This window comes from Glycine max, chromosome 2 (assembly GCF_000004515.6).
Source record: "Glycine max cultivar Williams 82 chromosome 2, Glycine_max_v4.0, whole genome shotgun sequence".
Taxonomy (NCBI): domain Eukaryota; kingdom Viridiplantae; phylum Streptophyta; class Magnoliopsida; order Fabales; family Fabaceae; genus Glycine; species Glycine max.
The window spans coordinates 25,314,041-25,336,120 of NC_016089.4; the positions used below are offsets into that span (position 1 = coordinate 25,314,041).

Sequence of the window (22,080 nt, forward strand, 5' to 3'; positions counted from 1 at the left end):
AAAACACAAATAGTAAATTTGACATAGTTAAGCTCCCAAATTTCTTCAATGAACCCAAAGTAAAGGATGGAAGCTACACAAGGATTGTCATCATGTACACTGGCGAAGTGTTGAGATTCAGCCCTTAGGGTGACCCCACTGTTTTGCATTGTACTTTTCTCATCTTGTGCTTTTGTATAAAAGGAATTCTTGTTTATGTCATATCCTTGCCAAGTTATAACATTTCTTTTAGGTCTGTCTGCTAGCTTTCTTAACGTTTCAGAAGCATTTTCATCAGCAAAGGTTGTATCTTTAAACCAATCAAGGAAAGTCTTGTTATGCTTTTTCAAGACCCAGTTCTTTGACATTTTTGGATTACTTTCTTTCACTAAACCTTCATGTTGAAGTATGTATGGCAAAACTTCATTACTGTTATTCAACACATACAAGTGAGCTTGTAAAAAATCTTCTACACTTGGAGTGATAACATGCAGTCCTCTTGAACCCTTACCACCCACTCTGTCGTCATGCCAAGACTCGGGAAGCCCAAAGTTCGACGGCCGATAAGTGCACCGGATTATGCAAGTAGTATAAAATGGTAAGTGAATACCGAGTATCGAACTCTTGAGGAACTTGTTTTACTTGGTAAAGCTGTGGTTCAATAAATAAGTGTCTTGGAATGAAAGTTTGGTGTGTGGTATGGACAATTATGTAAACTAAGCTATTCAAAAGCAAATCACGTGATTAGTGTGTGTGAAGATAGATAGACAATGTGTTGGTCTTCCTACTGGGTGACTAATGTTATTAAGGATGTTCTCTACCTCACAACATTCATGTGTTCTATGTCGTCTCCTAGACTGCCAAACCCTGATGTCTCATGCATGTTTAGCCTAATCCTAATCAAGCGTCGCCCTTAGATCCCTCTTATTGGACTAAACTTAACCAGGACTACATTAAGACATAAGATAACAAAAACTAGGTTACCGTACCCCGATGTGTCATGAAAATACGACAAGCTAGCCCTGTCCTATCAGGTTCAAAGGATCAAACAATTTCCCAATGTTAACTGACCCTAACTAAGCATGCAGTTACGTGATCAAGGCAAAGGCACACTAGAATTAAGTACTGATAACACAATGAACACATGAAACATCATTAGATAGATATGAAAGTATTTACATCAAGTACCCCATAGGAAGAACCAACTGAGGATTTAGCTCTCCATAGCAGGGAAGCTTCCTTTACAACAATGAAAAGAGAAGATGAAAGATATAAGTAATACAAGTAGGGGGGATGTCTCCTCCACCTCTAGAAACCTCACAAACTCTCAAAATCTCATTCAAAGCTCTGCATTATGGCTTCCTCTTCAAGCTCAGTTCTCTCTTAGTCTATCCACAACCAAAAACTCTAAAAAAACTCCACTCTCACTCAGAAATCATGATTTCATCTTAAATAGGCAATCCTTTCGGTGGGCGCGCGCATAGTGCAAGATGAGCTCGCTTCGCGCGCATTAGTGACTTCTGGCTTAGCGCCAGTCACACACGCTCAGGCTGGAGGTGAAGACGGTGCGCTTAGCGAGTTACGCTCGCTCAGCGCCTCTATATAGCTCATTCTTCTTCTATAATTTTCCCCGTGCTTAGCCATCAGATGGTGCACTTAGCAAATGACGCACTTAGCCAGATGATGAGTGGCTTAACGAGTTCATGAAATCTGCACTTCACCAATCTTGCCTATTTCACCTGAAATTGAAGTGGAATGATCATTAAATACTCAAAAATAGGATACAAAGTACCTATTACCTAAATTATCAAAAAGTAATTACAATACTACCAAAAATAACTATACATGGGAGGAGTTGTATACAATTTACAACTGCTTTTTACATAAAAGTTAGTCGTATTGACCAACTAACACCGAACGGGTTTTACCTTTTCAATATACTTTGAACAAAATTCAATGGCTTCTTCTGCAATGTACCTTTCAACAAAGATGCTTCCGGACGATGTAGATTCTTCATATACCCTTTTAAGATATTCATGTATCGCTCAACCGAGTGTATCCACTGCAAAAAAAATAGGACCACAACATTTGATTTCTCTGACCAGATGAACAATTAAGTGAACAATGATGTCATTTGATTTCTCAAAGAAAGCAGGAGGAAAATACATCTCCAACTGGCACAGTATAATAACAGCCTCGTTTTCTAGCTCATCTAACTTCACAGGATCAGACTTTGCTACATATGGCATTGAAGAAAAAGCACAGGCGAGTTATGGCTAACCTGACTTTGTTAGGCAAAATGTCTCATATGGCCACGACTAACAATTGTTGCATCAAGACATGACAATCGTGAGACTTTAACCCTACCAACTTAAGATCCTTTAACTGCACAAGGCTCTTAATATTTGAAGAGTATCCTTGTGGGACTTTGACCTGGCACAGACTCTGACAAAAATTGATCTTCTCCTTTCTGGACAAAGTATGACAAGCTGGAGGCAAGTATATTTTTTATCATCAGACCTTGGATGTAACTACAATCGTATACCCATCTCAGCTAGATCTTAATGAGTATTCAAACCATCTTTCATCTTGCCTTGAATGTTAAGGAGCGTCCCAATAACACTATCACATACATTTTTCTCCACATGTATAACATCAATACAATGTCTAATATCTAGATTAGACTAGTACGAAAGATCAAAGAAAATCGACCTCTTCTTCCATATACAAGTCTTACTGTTTTCCTTCTTTTGGGTCTTTCCAAATATAGTATTCAAGTGTTAAATTCGCTGGAAGAGCAGCTCACCAGTCAACGGTATCGGCGAAGTTTCGTGCTCTTGACTTCCATTAAATGCTTTTTTCAATCGCCTGTAAGGGTGATGAGGTTTTAGAAAACGCCGATGCCTAGTGTTAACTATTTTTCTACCACGTTTCAGTTGTATGTAGCTTGTGTCTTCTTCACAGATGGGGCATGCATGATGACCCTTAACACTGTAACCGCTCAAATTCCCATATGCTGGAAATTCATTAATGGTACAAAAAAGCATTGCACGCATTTGAAAAGTCTCATTCTGAAACCCATCAAACACTAAAACCCCCTCGTCCCACAACTTTGTCAGATCTTCAATCAACAGACTTAGATAAACATCAATGTCATTTCCTGGCTATCTTGGGCCCGATATCCTCATAGACAACATCATGTATTTTCGCTTCATGCACAACCAAGGAGGAAAATTGTAAATTACCAGTAGAAATAGCCATGAACTGTGTTGAGTGCTTAAATTGCCATATGGATTCATTCTATCACTGGCTAGTCCAAGTCTAAGATTTCTTGCCTCTTTGTTGAAATCTGGAAACAAACGGTCTATCTTCTTCCACTAGGAGCAATCATCCGAATGACGAACCATTCCATTGCAGTTTCTCCCATTTGCATGCCATGTAAGGTCTTTAGCATCGTCTTCATTAGAAAAAAGACGCTTAAACCTTGAAATGATCAGCAGATACAACAACACCTTCTCTGGGGGGGCCTTCTTTGATTTTTCATCACTACTACGCTCCTCATCATCCTTGACTTTGTACTGTCATACCCCACACCTAGGGCATTTGGACATTTCTTCAAATTCATGTTTGTATAGTATGCAATCATTCGGGCAAGCATGAATCTTCTGATGCTCCATACCCATCAAACACAATATCTTCTTCGCCTGATAGTAACTTTTAGGAAACGTGTTTTCCTCTAGAAGCATATCGTGTACTACTTGAAGCAGTGAACTAAAGCTTTTGTCACTCCACCCATATCTAGCCTTGACATTAACCAGACTTAATACCCTCGACAACAGTGTCAAGGAATTCTTGCACCCCGGATACAAAGGCTTCTTTGAATCACTTTGCAATGTATCATACATAGGGGCATGTGCTTGCTAAAAAGACTCTTGTCCAAGGTCACGAATCATATCCTCCAAGCGATCTCCCATTTCTTCATCAAACGGTTCAGATTGGGACTCACTGTACATGTCTGTCAATTCACCATGCCATATCCACGTGGTGTAATTCTTCTTAATCCCATCACACAATAGATGCTCCCGTATGTTGTCCAGTATTTGTCATCTTCCGTTCAAACAATTGATGCAAGGACAATAATATTTTCCATCCTCATCCGGTTGACTTCTTTCAAAGGCAAATTGCAAGAACTCTTTGATTCCTTCCTCGTATGTAGGGCTCATGCGACTTTCATTCATCCAACTTCAATCCATCTAAATAATCACTCCATGATACTCACAAAGTTATTTGATGCATGAAAATCTCACTTTTTTATTATAGGTGCGGCCCTATCCCATTCAGGAGGACCTTTTTTTATGGTAGCTTCATACATCAAGGTTAATTCTATTTTGTTAAATTTGACAAAATTTCGGTAGCATTTCGCATCAGTCTCCAAGTACACGACATGAAACCGGTGAAATTAATTTATCGATAATCAAGTATGCACTCAGAGAACAACTAGAAATGTATTGTACCAAAATTTCATCAAATTAAACAAAATAATGTTAACCTTAACACATGAATCTACCATAAAAATATTAGTCTCCCCAAACTATCTAAACGGACAATTCAAGATTGAATACAATGATTAATGCAAACTGTCTGCAAGAATCATTGCATTCAATCTCAAACGGGAATCTAAGGTTCACTCATCATGAACACAATTTGTATAGCATATATCAATTGTCATTAATGCCAGTGAACAAGTAATAAAAACGTTAATTGGTAACAAACATTTGTACCTATGATGATGAGCAGCACGGTCGAAAATGAAAGCAACAATCAAATAAATAACTCAATGACCACCTACATCAATCATCATTCCGAAAAATAGATATCAATATGTGACAATGAATAGGCTTAAAGTATCACATGACTATTAATTAATTCAAGGAGGGATCTTGTAGTGCATGCTAGCTACACTATATTTTGAATTTATCAATTCACACCGTCAGTGTCTCAAAAATCATAACTCTAACTACCATACGCAGTAGTAAGGACAATCATACAATCTCAATAAGTCAAACAGTTTGAAATTTTACTTTTGTAAGTAGTTCTTCAAGATAATCTTCAATTCTTAGGACCCCTCCCTCTTTGTTGGTTTCTAGGTATTGGACCCCTAGGAATTATTATAATTAGGCTACTGATTATATGGCACTGCAAACCAAGATGTGTGTCTGATTTCTATTCAAATCCATACCCCGAGAGTGGGAATAGGAGATGATGCATCTTTTTTTCGGGTGGCTGAACCATTTCCTATAGGTGAGTGATGAGGAAAGTGCTGCTTTGGTCTTTTTTGAAATTTTGTATTCTATATGAAGTTGCAGGAACTTGCTGGTGTTTGGAAAAAAGAAAACCTCTTTGCCACAGTTGTTGTTACAAGCAAATTCTATGCATTTATGAGGAGCAACAACCCGCAAATTAATAATACTCATGATTCATAATTTTGGAAGCCACCACTGAATGGTATATTTAAAGCCATGTTTGATGCTTTTGTACAATTTGGTAAGGGTGCAGGATGAGAGTAATTATAAGAAATTGTCATAGATAGGTAATGGCTGCTACAACTTTCTATGAGGCTCAATGTTATCAACCAAAAATTGCAGAAGCTCTTCCATTCAGGTGGAGCATTCAAATAGAAAGACAACTAACTCTTCCTAGAGCAGAGCAATTTTGAGGCTATTTATAGCATGGAACAACAAGGGCAGGAAGCAATTCTCACATTTATCTAAAATTTGACATGGTTGAAGTGAATTTTTGAGAAATAGGCAAGATGTTCTGTTATGTCATACTAGAAGGACGGGCAATACTGTTGTGACTGTCTAGCTAGATTAGCCTTTTCCATTCATGATGTTTTATTAAAAAGAAAATAACAAACATGAACACTTTTTTTTATCTATTCCAAGAGAAAGAATGCAACTACATCAATCAAAGCAATATATTATACAGCTGATTGATATTTAACTTCAAGAAACATAATTACAGACTTAAAAACAGTCACGTTTAAAAACATGGTTCCCCTAGATAAGCAAAAATAGATCAATAGTTTGAACCATCAAAGAATCCTTTACCATTTAATTCACTATAGACAATACTTTTTGCCACACAATGAATTTCAAGCATAGTGCTAAAGTTCCAGACTTTGTATTAATGGCATGACTGCATGTTTTTCTTATTATGATCTATATATCTTAGACTAGTTGTTAAGGGTTTAGATTTGTAGCAATTAACCACTTACTTCATCCTCTCCTTTGTTGTATAGAATATTTAGACAAAGGGATTCTAGTTTGGCCTTTGATGAATCAAAGAGATTCTAGTTTGTCCAAACTATTTTCAAAACCAGTCCGGATTGTTGAGACATATCCTACTAGTGAAGGGGATGATTTTTGTCTAACAAGCTGCACACAACACTCTCCATGTCCATGTTGTTGGAATTACTAACTTTTAAAAAGGAAAACAAAACACGCATACTAGGGGAGAGGGTTGTTATACCCTAGGCATCTAAGCATAAGATTATGTAATATGAAGCCTCATTTAATTAACATGGTGGTGTTTGTTGAGTAGCTTTGAAATTTCAAAAATACTAAGTTAGCATTTGATGGACAACTTAAAATAGGGCAGAACATAATATTTGTTCTATTATATTTTGATACATTTTACAAAGAGAATTGAACTGGACACAAGGTAATAAAAGTGGTACATTTTGAGTAAATAGGTATTTTAGTCCCTGATTTTTGACCCCTTTTGCAAATTAGTCCCTATCTTTTTGAAATGTAAAAAATAGTCCCTATCTTTGCATAAGTTTTGCAAAATAGTCCTTGCCATTAAATTTAAAAGTAATGCCGTCAGTGAGGTGCATTGTTGGCAATTTTAGTGTCACATAGACTATCCAACGTGGCAATTTTGGAGGTTTCAGTTAACTCCTTTCGATGAGAGCCATGGAGGAGAAAGATTGGAATGATGACAGCCTCACCATGACCACCGTTTCTCATCACTGTTTCAGCGATGATTCTAAAGCACCAAGTTTCTCCATCTCCATCATCGAGGTTCTACACTTCCCAATCCCACTACACTCTCCATGAATTTCCCAACCAACTAACATTTACTCTTCTTCTCGCAGAACATGAAGGACGAATATGGCCTATTCCTATGGCCCTGCAACGTAGTTCTCGTCGAGTATGTTTGGCAGCACAATCATCGATTTTCAGGAGCCAACGTTGTTGAGGTACCCTCTTATTTCAAATTCTTGTCTAATGTTATGTGCTCATTTATTATTCTCCATTATTTTTTCTTATTGTATTCATGCATCTAGGTGCTGGAACTTCCTTGCTTGGCTTGGTTGCAGCAAAACTCGGTGTCTGTGTCACTCTTACCGATGACTTCACCAGATTAGGGGTATTACACTATTACCATCCAATTTGTAGTTTACATACTTTTATAAAGATTTCAAATAAACTATTGTTAACCACCAAGCATGTGGATCAATTTCTACATGATTGTTTTGATTTAATCAGTCATCTTTAGTTTGAGTCTTGCCTTGGGTTTACAGCTGCGTTGCGATGAATAATTGGGGAGAGCACTTACATGTGATTTTTACAGATAAAAAACTGGTTGTCAATCTAACTCATTGATTTCTATTAATAGTATTCTTATATGATTTTGATAAGCTTTTGTTTAAATTAATGGTTGGATCCTAAAAGTTAATATATCTAGCAACTGATTGCTTCTTGTTTGGTTTGGGCCTGTAGGGAAGTTTGCCATTGATAAGTGATTACATTGGGCATGTGGTGAATAAGCGGAAGTTTGCCAATGCTTGTTTCTGCATTTTCCTGATGTTGAAATTTTATCATATTGTTTTTGTTAATTTGAATGTTGGCCTTCTATTTGTAGGTGTTGGGATTGACATGGGGAGTTTGGGATTCATCCATATTCAGTTTACAATCAACAATTATTCTAGGGGCTGATGTGCTGTATGATTCAAATGGTGAGAAAAAAATTGGTTATGTTAGTTATCTGTCACCTTCCTCCGTCTATTGGACTAAAGTATTGTTTTTGATGTATTATTTAGCCTTTGATAACCTCTTTGCCACTGTGACTTTCCTGTTCCGAAATTCTCCTGGGTCAACTTATATAACCTCATATCATAACAGAAGGTACTTTGCATTTTACATGATGCTCAAAACTTGTGAGGAAATTTAATAACAGCTCTACAACTTGCATATAATATTTGTTTCCCTATATTTTTAATTTTCCTATCTAATTGTTTGCAGTGGGCATCACCTTATTGAGTTTTGGGTAGGAAAATGGGGCTTAGAGTGTCTGAAGCTTCTTGATGGATTTTCCTTCTTGCCATCTGACAAAGCATCACTGTAAGTGGTAACATTCAATTGGCAGAGATAGCTCTTATCTCAAAAGATAATGCCCGAGGTAGCTCAAAATTGTGATAAAGCTTAGTAGTTCTCTCTTTTCTTTATTTATTTATCCGGAAGCCATTGTTATTATTTATGTTCTTTTTTCTTTGAGAGAAATTCTATTTCATATATAGATGATCACCTTATTATGTTTTTTTTTATCTAATTCTAACCAAACCACAACTGAGAACCTAATTAAAGTAGCAATGTAGATGAGATACCTAATACCCAGTTGAAGATTAAGCATCAAATCATAATTCTTATGCCCTTTAGAAACCATATGACCCGGTTTCTTAACATCCCCATCAACAGAACCACAAGGGATCTTCTGCAACTATACATCACTTCCACACACTCCTCCTCCACCATAAATCATAGAAGCCTCCACAATATCACAAGTGATATCCCCAGCTTCACCATCAAGCTCCCAAATACAAATTCTGGGAAAACTCACACTCTTATTATTACTATTACTGTTGTTATTATTATTATTATTATTATTATTATTATTATTATTATTACACTCATCCACCGACACGCGTTTCTCGTTCACAAACTCTTTCCCCCAATTACCCGAGATGGCACCGTTCTTCCACTCTCCGACGTACTCGTTCCCATTGTGCCATGTGTACCTCCCTTCCCCTTCTTGCAGGTTGCACCTCCAGAACCCTTAAGACTCCACCATGTTGGAATTGAGAGGAGAAAATCTTTAGAAACCCTAATTTGAGGAAGAAGAAGCAAGTGAAGAAGAAAATATTTGACAACTTTTTAAACTTTGCATCAAAGTCTAGTCTACGTGTCACAATCTGGGACAATTTGCCACGTTGGATAGTCTATGTGGCACTAAAATTTCCAACAATGCACCTCACTAACGGTGTTACTTTTAAATTTAACGGCAAAGACTATTTTGCAAAAATTATGCAAAGATAGAGACTATTTTTTACATTTCAAAAAGATAGGGACTAATTTGCAGGTCAAAAGTCGAGGACCAAAATGCCTATTTACTCGGTACATTTTGGTTAAAGGGTGGAACCGAGGAGAATGAAGTTGGACACATTATTCCATTGTGTTCTATTTGCACACCAAATGCCTCAATTGTAACTGAAAAAGAGGTTCAGATACTATCTAGTACTAATGCATTTGAACTATTAGAAGCTGTGATTAAATCTGTGAATGAATGTGTAGCTGAAGTGCCTTGATTTGGATTTGAAGAACCAAAATTAGTTCTGGAACATTAGAGGTATACAACTTACAAAATATAGTTTACCCATTTGCAACCTATCCAGTGGTTGCCATCAGGCAAAGGAACAAAAAAACCAAGTGTTACTATCCTCTAATCTACTAAATATAGTGTTTCAGGTATACAACTTACAAACTTGATGCATGTTGGATTATTCCACTTTAAGCTTTACTTATCCTAACTAATAATTGATGGACACCCATCACCAACTATTAATCCTATCAATGGAACATAGACTAATGAATTTCTAGCCACTGCTTTTTATAATCATGCCACTCAAGGCCAGAATTGATTGAGAGGATAGTAAACACTTGTGAAAAATCAAATCATTCTAAAAAGTTGACATTTATCTTTGCTTAAAATGATGTCAGTGCAGATTTCAAGTGAGCACAAAACAGCACAACATACATAAACTACAGCCACTACTAGCTTGGAATTACGATTAAAAACAACGTAACAATGTGCTTTACATATATGCATGTATATATAAGTAGCAGTAACGATGTGCTTTACCTGGAGTTGCTATAATCAAACAGCTTCCACAACAAGGCCACTTAGCAGTAGTAAATGATAACCTAAAAATAAAAAGCATATGCCAATTAGCCATGGGCCATACTGCCACAACAACGATATGTATCACATTTTGCAGAAAATAACCTTTGAGAACTAATGAGTAATGACATTAGAAGAACTCAGAGCCAAACCTAGTTCAACTACAGCAAAGTAATTCAGCTTATGCTCAACCAAACTATGTAACATTACTAATGCTAATATGACCATACTGCATGGACTAAAAAACATGTAATAACTTAGCCTATAGAATTGTGGAGTTCATATAAACTTCTCATTATTTATTAAAGTACCCTAGTTAAATGAAAGACAAAACTCTACAAAAGTGATCATGTTCTCATTATGTCTTTACTATCAAGTTCTTAACTCAAATTATGATATGTGGATAGCAATAATTCAATATGTGGATTTTCTCTAGTTTTTCAGGGCTTTATTTGGATTTTCTCTAGCTTCAGGGACCCATACATGCTTTAATTTTTATTACACCAAAAGTCATTTTATTGCTAATCACACCAAATATGTCAAAAGGGAATGTGACTTCAACAATTGTCTCATGACTCATGAGTCATAAGCCCAAAGTTTAGAAGGTTTACACTAGAAGGGACAAAGGGATATTAGAGAGGAATGATGACCTGGCAGTGAGAGAGAAAGGGAAGGAAGGAGCTAGTTATTGAATAACAAAATGTGTTGTTATGATATTGGAGAGAAGGGGAGTGAGGAGGGTATCCTAGCATATCATTTTGTTAGTTATGGATAGAGAGCAGTATCTCTCGATAATAGCTGAGCAATATTTCTCTATAATAGCAGAGCAGCTCAGGGTAGTATAGACCTCATTCTGCTGAATTCTCCTCGATCTTAATAATACATTGATGTGCCATCATTTTCTTCTATTTTCTAAACCCTTTTTGCACCATTTTAATTACTGATTGGTCTTAATTGTCAATTAATCAGGCAGTTTTATTATTTGGCCTCATTTAGCTAATTTGATGTTTTTAATCTAATTTCAGGAATTAATGAAACATTGGGCTTAATCCGGATTTTGGTTATGGACTTGAAGAGGGCAAATAAAGCAGCGGTTACCTTAGTTAATTTCTAATTAGGAAATTTCGCAATTTTATTTTATGTTGTTCAGTGTTTATTTCGTTTTGGGCCAGAGTATTGTAATAGGGCCCAGTGACTTTGAGTGACTCTTTTTAAATAGCAGCCTTGGGATTCGTGCAAGGCTATTCTGTTATGCTATTCATTATTCAGAGCTTTTGTTTTAGGGTTTTACATTTTCTGCTTTGATGCTACTGTTCACGTAATGCAATTTTACGTTTTCTGCTTCTAATTACAATTTCGTTCTTGCTTCTTCTTCTACTGTCATTTATGTTTCTGTTTCATTTAAATTTCTGTTCATTTACGTTTCTGTTCACTTACGTTACTGCTTCATGTTTCATTTGCGTTTTCTGTTTGAATCCATGGAAGGCTAGATTTTCTGGTGTTGTTTCCTTTTGAGGACGAAGCCCAACTCTCTTTGAGGTTTCGCTTGTAATGTGGTTTTCTGGCAGTTTTCCCTTCACCAGTTATCCCAAATTCGTGAATATTAATCAGTGCACGCTTCGTGTTCGATTAATTGCCTCTGAGCCTAACTTGCGTTCATGCTTAATGGACGAAGGACTAACTAGTGTATGTGGTGCCTAATCACGTATTGAAAACCCTAAGTTAATTTTCGCTTAGTAAATTGAAATAGGGTTGGATTAAGTGGTTGACTGTTAGGGACAAATTCTCCATAACCCAGGATAAGAGAATGGCTTCTGAATTAGAGGAAACAACCCGTTTTTAATATTACTAGTTTCGTATTCCAGTTTACTTGTTCTGCTCTTTAATCACAAAACAAACAAACCCCCCCAATCGTTACTATTACTGCAAGTATATTATGAACATTTGGTTTGTCACTGCTCATTGGGAAACGACCTAGGATCACTTCCTAGTTACTGCATTTTCATGTTTATTTGATTCGGGTACGGCCTCGATCAAATTTGGCGCCATTGTCGGGGAGCAGTGTCCAAAGGTTCATAATAGCTAGCGTTGTGTGTTTAATTCTTTCGTGTTTTATGTTTAATTGTTAGTATTGTGTTAGTATGTGTGTTAGTGTCGTTTAGTATCTGGATATTTTGTTTAGGGTGTGTTCTGTTTCAGTTTTCCTATTGAGCGCTTCCCCTGTTTCAGTTTTGGGTGTTTTGCTGTGAATAGTGTTTTGCGACGGACTTAGCGACCATTTCTGCTTGCGGCAAACCAGAGTAGTAGTAGAAATCCCTTAGCGACGGATTTTAGCGACCACCCATGCTGAATTATTTGTGATTTTTTGTTTTAGTAGCTAGGGTTGTTATTTTTGGCTGATTTTTTTTAGTAACTTCTTTTAATTCATATTTTGTGGGAAAAATAGCTAGAGCCTTTAGTTTGGACAGATTTGAAAGTTCCAAAAAACTAGCAAATTTTGTGTTTGTCAAAACTTCAAACGGCCATAACTTTTGCTCCGGTTATCAGAATAGCAATTATTATATATGCATTTGGGGTAGAAAAAAATTTCCTATGCCATGGAAGCCCGCCATAGGCTGGCTGAGGTCTCCATCGTCCAAAAAAAGTGATTCTGTCAAAAGTTTTTTATTTTTCAAGTTTTATTCACTTATTTTTCTTAACCTACCAATTTTAGCTTTCATAGTTAGACTTTGAATTTTTGTCTGAAATTTTTTGTGCTATCTTCTCATCATTTTATAAGGTTGCTCACAAAATTTCAAGTCATTTGGATATCATTTGAGGGTAGCTGTAGTTCAAACCTACACCTTTATTTACATGACAAGGCAACTAGTTGTGTGCATGTTGAATGTAGTGTATGACTAGAGGCAATCCATCTGACTTACAACCCTTTGATCCTGTGATAGATAGGACATTTCACAGATTAGTTAGGCATCATTTTATACCTTTTGATCATTCTGAGCATTCCATTACTGGTGAATCTGTGCATTCTGTTATTGGTGATTTTGAACATCCTGATCTTGAGCATTATAATTTTGAGCATTCTGATTCTGAGCATTCTGATTTTGCACATTTTGAGAACATGGCACAACCTCCACCCCGTGAGAGGACTCTAAGGGAAATGGCTGCACCTGATTTCACCTACGAAAGCTTGTGCATCCAATACCCTGATGAGGATGTCCCATATGTTCTTAAAACTGGACTGATTCATTTGCTTCCAAAGTTTCATGGCCTTGCAGGTGAAGACCCGCACAAACATTTGAAAGAATTTCACATTGTCTGCTCCACCATGAAACCCCCAGATGTCCAAGAGGATCACATATTTCTGAAGGCTTTTCCTCATTCATTAGAGGGAGTGGCAAAGGACTGGCTGTATTACCTTGCTCCAAGGTCCATCACGAGCTGGGATGACCTTAAGAGAGTATTCTTAGAAAAAAATTTCCCTGCTTCCAGGACCACAACCATCAGGAAGGATATCTCAGGTATTAGACAACTCAGTGGAGAGAGCCTGTATGAGTACTGGGAGAGATTTAAAAAACTATGTGCCAGTTGCCCCCACCATCAGATTTCAGAACAGCTTCTTCTCCAATATTTTTATGAAGGACTCAATAATATGGAGAGAAGTATGATAGATGCTCAATAATATCAAGACATGACTCCTGCTGAAGACAGAAATTTAATTGAGAAGATGGCTTCCAACTCCCAGCAGTTTATCGCCAGAAATGATGCCATATTCATTAGAGGAATGCATGAGGTAGCTACAAACCCATCTGCATCATCTGAAACTAAGAAGCTTGAAGGCAAACCGGATGCATTGGTTAACTTGGTAACCCAGCATGCCTTGAATCAGAAATTTGTATCTGTCGCAAGGGTTTGTGGTTTGTGCTCCTCTGCTGACCACCATACAGACCTTTGCCCTTCCATGTAGCAACCTGGAGCAATTGAGCAGCCTAAAGCTTATGCTGCAAACATTTACAATAGACCTCCTCAACCTCAGCAACAGAATCAACCACAGCAGAACAATTATGACCTCTCCAGTAACAGATACAACCCTGGATGGAGGAATCACCCTAATCTCAGATGGTCTAGCCCTCAACAACAACAACAGCAGCCTGCTCCTTCCTTCCAAAATGTTGCTGGCCCAAGCAGACCATACATTCCTCCACCAATCCAACAACAGCAACAGCCCCAGAAACAGCCAACAGTTGAGGCTCCTCCACAACCTTCCCTCGAATAACTCGTGAGGCAAATGACGCTGCAGAACATGCAGTTTCAACAAGAGACCAGAGCCTCCATTCAGAGCTTGACTAATCAGATGGGACAATTAGCTACACAATTGAATCAACAAGAGTCCTAGAATTCTGACAAGCTACCTTCTCAAGCTGTCCAAAATCCCAAAATGTCAGTGCCATTTCATTGAGGTCGAGAAAGCAGTGTCAAGGACCTCAACCCGTAGCACCTTCCTCATCTGCAAATGAACCTGCCAAACTTCACTCTACTCCAGAAAAAAGGTGATGACAAAAATTTACCTAACAATTTCTGTGCAGGTGAATCTTCTTCCACAGGTAATTCTGATTTGCAGAAGCAGCACATTCCCCCTCTTCCATTCCCTCCAAGAGCAGTTTCCAACAAAAAAAATGGAAGAGGCAGAGAAAGAGATCTTGGAAACGTTTAGAAAAGTAGAGGTAAACATACTTGGATGATAGCAAGAGTTTTCCAGTGATTATATCTGCCTCCCTTGCTGATGAGCAAGAGGAGAAGTTGTTGTCAGTTCTCAAGAAGCATAAGAAGGCTATAGGCTGGACCCTGGCGGACATTCCTGGTATTAGCCCATCCACATGTATGCATCGAATAAATCTAGAGGATGGAGCTAAACCAGTAAGACAGCCACAGAGAAGACTCAACCCGGTGATTCTTGATGTAGTGAAGAAGGAGATAACCACGCTTTTGCAAGCTGAAATCATTTATCCTATCTCCGACAGTCAATGGGTGAGTCCCGTCCAGGTAGTCCCGAAGAAGACCGACCTCACAGTGATAAAAAATGAGAAGGATGAGTTGATTCCTACTCGGGTGCAGAACAGTTGGAGAGTCTGCATTGACTATAGGAGGCTGAACCAGGTTACCAAAAAGGACCATTTTCCCCTGCCATTCATTGAACAGATGCTTGAACGCCTGGCAGGTAAATCCCACTATTGTTTCCTTGATGGCTTTTCTGGTTATATGCAAATTACTATTGCTCCTGAGGATCAGGAAAATACCACATTCACCTGCCCCTTCGGCACTTTTGCTTATAGGAGGATGCCTTTCGGCCTGTCCAATGCCCCTGGTACCTTCCAGCGGTGCATGATTAGTATTTTCAGTGATTGTTTAGAAAATTGCATAGAGGTGTTTATGGATGATTTCACTGTATATGGATCCTCTTTTGATGGTTGTTTGAATAGTTTGGAAAAAGTTTTGAATAGATGCATTAAAACTAACCTTGTTCTAAATTTTGAAAAATGTCATTTTATGGTTGAGCAAGGTATAGTTTTAGGCCACATTATTTCCAATAAGGGTATTGAAGTAGATCCTGCAAAAATTTCTGTTATTTCACAATTTCCTTACCCCTCTTGTGTGCGAGAGGTGCGATCTTTTCTTGGTCATGCAGGATTCTACAGGCGCTTTATAAGGAATTTTAGCAAAGTAGCCCTTCCACTGTCCAACTTGTTGCAAAAGGAGGTGGAGTTTGACTTTAATGACAGATGCAAAGAGGCTTTTGATTGCCTCAAAAGAGCACTGACTACCACCCCCATCATCCAGGGACCCGATTGGACAGCACCTTTTGAGCTTATGTGTGATGCATCAAATTATGCATTGGGGGCTGTCCTTGCTCAGAAAATTGATAAATTGCCCAGGGTGATATATTATGCTTCTAGGACTTTAGATGTTGCCCAAGCGAATTATACTACTACTGAGAAAGAGCTTCTAGCCATTGTTTTTGCTTTTGAAAAATTTCGATCTTATTTGCTTGGTACCCGCATTATTGTTTATACTGACCATGCAGCTCTAAAGTACTTGTTGAGGAAGGCTGATTCTAAGCCTAGGTTGATCCGATGGATGCTCTGGCTCCAAGAGTTTGACTTGGAGATCCGTGATAGGAGCGGAGCACAAAATCTAGTTGCTGATCATTTGAGTCGGATCGAACGTGTATCTGATGCAGATTCACCTATTCGGGATGATTTCCCGGATGATCATTTGTATATATTGTATAGTATTTCTGACTCTCTTTCTACTCCCTGGTTTGCTAATATTGTCAATTATTTAGTTGCTTCTGTTTTTCCTCCCTTAGCATCTAAGGCCCAAAAAGATAAAATTAAAAGTGATGCTAAGCATTTTATTTGGGATGACCCCTACTTGTGGAAATTGTGCAGTGATCAGGTCATTAGACGGTGCATTCCAGATCATGAGACTGACTCAGTCCTACAGTTTTGTCATTCTTCCGCACCGGGAGGTCATCTGGGTGTTCAAAGGACAGCTCGCAAAGTGCTTGATTGTGGTTTTTATTGGCCCACCATCTTTAAAGATGGGTGGAAGATCTGCAGCACTTGTGAGCAGTGTCAGAGAGCAGGAAATACACTTACATGGTGACAACAAATGCCTCAGCAACCTATGCTATTCTGTGAGGTGTTTGATGTCTGGGGTATAGATTTCATGGGTCCTTTTCCTGTCTCTTTTGGTTATGTTTACATTCTCCTTGCAGTTGACTATGTTTCAAAATGGGTGGAAGCCAAGCCCACTAGAACTAATGATGCTAAAGTTGTTGCAGACTTTGTCAGGTCTAATCTGTTTTGCAGGTTTGGAGTACCTAAAGCAATTGTTAGTGATCAAGGAACCCATTTTTGCAACATGACAATGCATGCCCTGCTTAAAAAGTACGGGGTGGTACACAGGGTATCCACTCCATACCACCCCCAGACCAATGGACAGGCAGAAATTTCTAACCGGGAAATCAAGCGAATTTTACGGGGTGGTACACAGGGTATCCACACCATACCACCCCCAGACCAATGGACAGGCAGAAATTTCTAACCGGGAAATCAAGCGAATTTTAGAGAAGATTGTGCAGCCAAGCAGGAAAGATTGGAGTACCAGGCTTGATGATGCTCTCTGGGCACATCGGACTGCCTACAAAGCACCCATAGGAATGTCTCCTTATCGGGTTGTCTTTGGAAAGGCATGTCATCTTCCAGTGGAAATTGAGCACAAAGCTTACTGGGCAGTGAAGACTTGCAACTTCTCTATGGATCAAGCTGGTGAGGAAAGAAAGTTGCAACTGAGTGAGTTAGATGAAATCCGCCTAGAAGCCTACGAGAATGCCAAGTTCTACAAAGAAAAGACCAAGAAGTTCCATGATAGCATGATAGTTAAAAAGGACTTCATGGTTGGGCAAAAAGTGTTATTGTATAATTCTAGGCTTGGACTCATGAGTGGTAAGTTGAGGTCTAAGTGGATTGGTCCTTTTGTTGTTACTAATGTTTTTCCTTATGGTACAGTTGAGATCAAAAGCGACTCCACAAACAAGAGCTTCAAGGTCAACGGACATCGACTTAAGTCATTCCTCACGAACCCTTCTTTAGTGGACGTAGTGGTGGAAGAGACTTCCTTACTCCACCCTACTCTTCCTCCACCATGACTTAGGGAGTTTTTCTTTTCCTATCTCCTTCTTTGCTTTTATTACACTTGTCCGATTCTCTTTGATGATTTAATTGTTTTTAATCTTTTAATTGTTCTACATTGAGGACAATGTGTTGTTTAAGTATGGGGGGGGGGGAGTGTTCTTTGGTTTTGCTAGTTTTGTTGGTTTTGTTAATTTGTTAGTTGTGTTAATTTGTTAATGTTGTTAGTTTCGTCGGATTTTTAATTTAATATTTTGGGTCAATTTTGTGTGCATGTACGACTTTGCATGTTTTTCTTTGAATCATAGGATATGTTCAAGAAATGGGTAATTGTTTTGAAAATAAAAGTTCTTGACATTTTGTGACTTGAAATCCTTGATTCTCCTCTACATGTCATGATAGTTTTGAAAGCTCAATTTGAAAGTGATGTGTTTACCTTTGTGAGAATTTGAGCCATCCATCATCATAATCATTTGGTGTGTTTTGCCCCATTGATTCCTTGCACAATAGCCTTGGCTTGATTCTTGTTGATGCTTCCTAATTCACATGCATATTTGGAAATGATTGAGGCAATTTTGTTCTTATAAGCTTCTATCCAAAGGGACTTACCTTGAATTAATTCCTTTGATAGCCCTTTTGAGCCTTGTTTCCCTTTCCTTGTTTTGAAGCTCACTACAAGCCTTAAATGAAAAACCATGATATCACCATATCCTTAAGGAATTTTGGAGCTTTGGAATTGTTTTGGGAATAAGTGTGGGGGGTTTTTGTTTCATTGGATAACTTGTTTTGTTGGCTATGCTTCATGATGTATTTTGGGCCATACTTGATGTACATTGTATATTGGCTAAATGTTGGACATGCTGAATGAAATGTTGTTTCTCAAAGGCTATAGAAAAAAAATCGAAAAAAAAGAAAAAGAAAAGCAATAAAGTTGAGTGAATAAGATCTTAAATGGCACAAGAATGATGAAACTCTTGGTTCTACTCTTTATGTTTAATTTTTATCTTTACTTCTTTTTATTTTCTTATTTTTTTTATTAATATGCACTTATTCCCCATTGCTCCTCTATTCCTTTGGGATTTAGCCACTTATTCCATATTTCTCCATACCTTGTCCTTGGCCCCATTACAACATTAAAAGACCTTTTGATCCTCATGTGCTTGTGTTTGTGGGTTGATTGTCAATTTTAGAATCTTGCCAAGTTTATGTGGTGTTTGCTTTCATGGGTGCTTTCAGGGTACATAGTAGCCTAGACACTTGAGAGATAGAATGTATATCTTGTGAGGCTTTATCACTTTTCATTCTTGAGCTGATTAACTATTTTGCCATGATTGGGTTGCTTGGATGATTTTCATGAATGTCTTGACTTTTTTGGACCTCCTTATGTTAGATGATACCCATTCCTTTCATTCCTTGATGTTCATTGAGAAATATGTGAATGTTTTTGTTTGTCTCTCTTTGATATCCTTGGATTTTGTTCTTTGTTTCATTTTTCCCAGGAGTGCAAAAGGCTAAGTATGGGGGGTTTTGATGTGCCATCATTTTGTTCTATTTTCTAAACCCTTTTTGCACCATTTAATTACTGATTGGTCTTAATTGTCAATTAATCAGGCAGTTTTATTATTTGGGCTCATTTAGCTAATTTGATGTTTTTAATCTAATTTCAGGAATTAATGAAACATTGGGCTTCATCCGGATTTTGGTTATGGACTTGAAGAGGGCAAATAAAGCAGCGCTTACCTTAGTTAATTTCTAATTAGGAAATTTCGCAATTTTATTTTATGTTGTTTAGTGTTTATTTCGTTTTGGGCCAGAGTATTGTAATAGGGCCCAGTGACTTTGAGTGACTCTTTTTAAATAGCAGCCTTGGGATTCGTGCAAGGCTATTCTGTTATGCTATTCATTATTCAGAGCTTTTGTTTTAGGGTTTTACATTTTCTACTTTGATGCTACTGTTCACGTAATGCAATTTTACGTTTTCTGCTTCTAATTACAATTTCGTTCTTGCTTCTTCTTCTACTCTCATTTACGTTTCTGTTTCATTTACATTTCTGTTCATTTACGTTTCTATTCATTTACGTTACTGCTTCATGTTTCATTTGCGTTTTCTGTCTGAATCCATGGAGGGCTAGATTTTCTGGTGTTGCTTCCTTTTGAGGACGAAGCCTAACTCTCTTTGAAGTTTCGCTTGTAATGTGGTTTCCTGGCAGTTTTCCCTTCACCAGTTATCCCAAATTCGTGAATATTAATCAGTGCACGCTTCGTGTTCGATTAATTGGCTCTGAGCCTAACTTGCGTTCATGCTTAATGGACGAAGGGCTAACTGGTGTATGTGGTGCCTAATCACGTATTTAAAACCCTAAGTTGATTTTCGCTTAGTAAATTGAAATAGGGTTGGATTAAGTGGTTGACTGTTAGGGACAAATTCTCCATAACCCAGGATAAGAGAATGGCTTCTGAATCAGAGGAAACAACCCGTTTTTAATATTAGTAGTTTCGTATTCCAGTTTACTTGTTCTACTCTTTAATCACAAAACAAACAAACCCCCCCCCCCCCCAATCGTTACTGTTACTGCAAGTATATTATGAACATTTGGTTTGTCACTGCTCGTTGGGAAACGACCTAGGATCACTTCCTAGTTACTGCATTTTCATGTTTATTTGATTTGGGTACGACCTCGATCATACATATTACATACATCGTCTTTCCTCTTCATTCCTGCTATATTTCTTTCATCTCTGTTACTGTTGGATTCAGTTTTGTATCAAACTGGTCAAACCTGCCATATTTTAAGGGAGACCAGTGAACAAATGAGAGTTTCAGGTTGGGTTCTGCTACTCGAAATGGGCCATTTTAACTCAAGTGGCCCACACATTTTAAAAGTATTTAAATGTTATTACAGAATGGGACCAAAACTTCTCTAATATTTGCAATATGTGAAGCAACTAATATATGCGTACAGAATGGGACCAAAACACAAAATTGAGAGATAGACAAAATAGATGCTTTCAAAGAATTTTTGTGACCAGAATCACCTGGAATCAACTGCTAACTTTCTTCTAGGAAGATCAATTTGGATTCTAGGATTAGATAGCCAATATGTGTTACAAGAACAAACCCACAAAGACACATACAAAAAAAGAAGAAAGTTGATACAAGTTAACTATTTTTCCATAAAATGCAATTTGTAACAACAGTTATCATATGTTCTAGCCATTGTTTAATGAACCAAAAGTTGAAACACTCCCTCCATATTCCATAATATTTAAAGAGAGAGAGAATAGACAGAGACAAGGTCAACAAAACTGTGCATTTCATTGCTAAATGTGATCAATGAAAACTTCCCAGAATCAAATGTAGCAACCAAAAGATCTTTACCCCACAACTACAACAAAAAAGATCCACTCACAACAACAAATTTCATTCAAATCAAAAGAACAGAATCAGGATAAAAACCATTTAGAATTAGGATAGGACTTACTTTCTAGTGAGGCACTATCAACAACAACAGAATCAGGATAGGACTAACTCTCTAGTGAGGCACCATGAACAAAAACAAAATCAGGATAGGACTTACTCTCTACTGAGGCACCATGAACAACAACAGAATGAGGATAAAAACCATTTAGAATTGGAATTTGGAAGAAATGATGTAGTTATCAATTATGATCGGAGCATGAGCAACACAATTCCCTTTTGGAGCATCACAATAATCCTTCCTTTGATGAGCATGCTAGTGGTCATCATCACAGTGACATTGCTTGGTCAAAAAGGACAAAGTTGCTTGAAAGGCTAAGGAGATGGGTTGATGCAGGTAGTGAAAAGCCTAGAGTTAGGCATTCTATTTCCAAAGGGGCAGAGGAACATTGCACCTGAATGGCTAAGGAATGCACCAATTAATAACTATCAAAGTTGACAAATACATGGCACGAGTGTCAAACAACTTTGTTCCCTTCCTAGTATTGCCTCTTTCAATGGATACATGACATCAGTGCATAGGAGGGAAAAACATAAAAAATAGGACCAGAATTGTTCAATCCAAATGAACAACACTACACTACACTACACCATGCTACCTCAAACAAAATGAAGAACACTTCACTACACTACACTACACTATGCTACCCTAGTTTTACAACAGACATTAAGCATTCAAAGAATAATAAA

At 37.7% G+C, this 22,080-nt stretch overlaps 1 protein-coding gene and 1 non-coding gene across 3 annotated transcripts; one reads left to right on the forward strand and one right to left on the reverse strand.

Annotated features, from left to right (window-relative positions):
- Nucleotides 1–6,956: 6,956 nt before the first annotated feature.
- On the forward strand, nt 6,957–8,391 carry LOC100801118 (methyltransferase-like protein 23). Of its 2 annotated transcripts, XM_026127532.1 has the most exons (6): nt 6,957–7,064; nt 7,139–7,243; nt 7,327–7,494; nt 7,909–8,002; nt 8,087–8,171; nt 8,289–8,391. In XM_026127532.1, the coding sequence occupies exons 1-6, from the start codon at nt 6,957–6,959 to the stop codon at nt 8,389–8,391; spliced, it is 663 nt and encodes a 220-aa protein (XP_025983317.1). The 2 variants fall into 2 exon arrangements, with proteins under 2 accessions (XP_025983317.1, XP_014628592.1); XM_014773106.1 differs by lacking the exon at nt 8,087–8,171 and having other exon boundaries at nt 8,285–8,391.
- A 5,326-nt stretch (nt 8,392–13,717) lies between these two features.
- LOC113001023 (small nucleolar RNA R71) lies at nt 13,718–13,824 on the reverse strand. Its single transcript, XR_003266353.1, has one exon. It is a non-coding gene; the product is annotated as a small nucleolar RNA R71 (small nucleolar RNA).
- Between the last annotated feature and the right edge of the window lie 8,256 nt (nt 13,825–22,080).

Bases quoted from the DNA above. Each gene is read 5' to 3' on its own strand.
- LOC100801118 (XM_026127532.1), top strand. From the start codon at position 6,957: ATGGAGGAGAAAGATTGGAATGATGACAGCCTCACCATGACCACCGTT. The intron at 7,065-7,138 runs GTTCTACACTTC...TTCTTCTCGCAG, and splicing joins TCTCCATCTCCATCATCGAG to AACATGAAGGACGAATATGG. The intron at 8,172-8,288 runs GTACTTTGCATT...AATTGTTTGCAG, and splicing joins ACCTCATATCATAACAGAAG to TGGGCATCACCTTATTGAGT.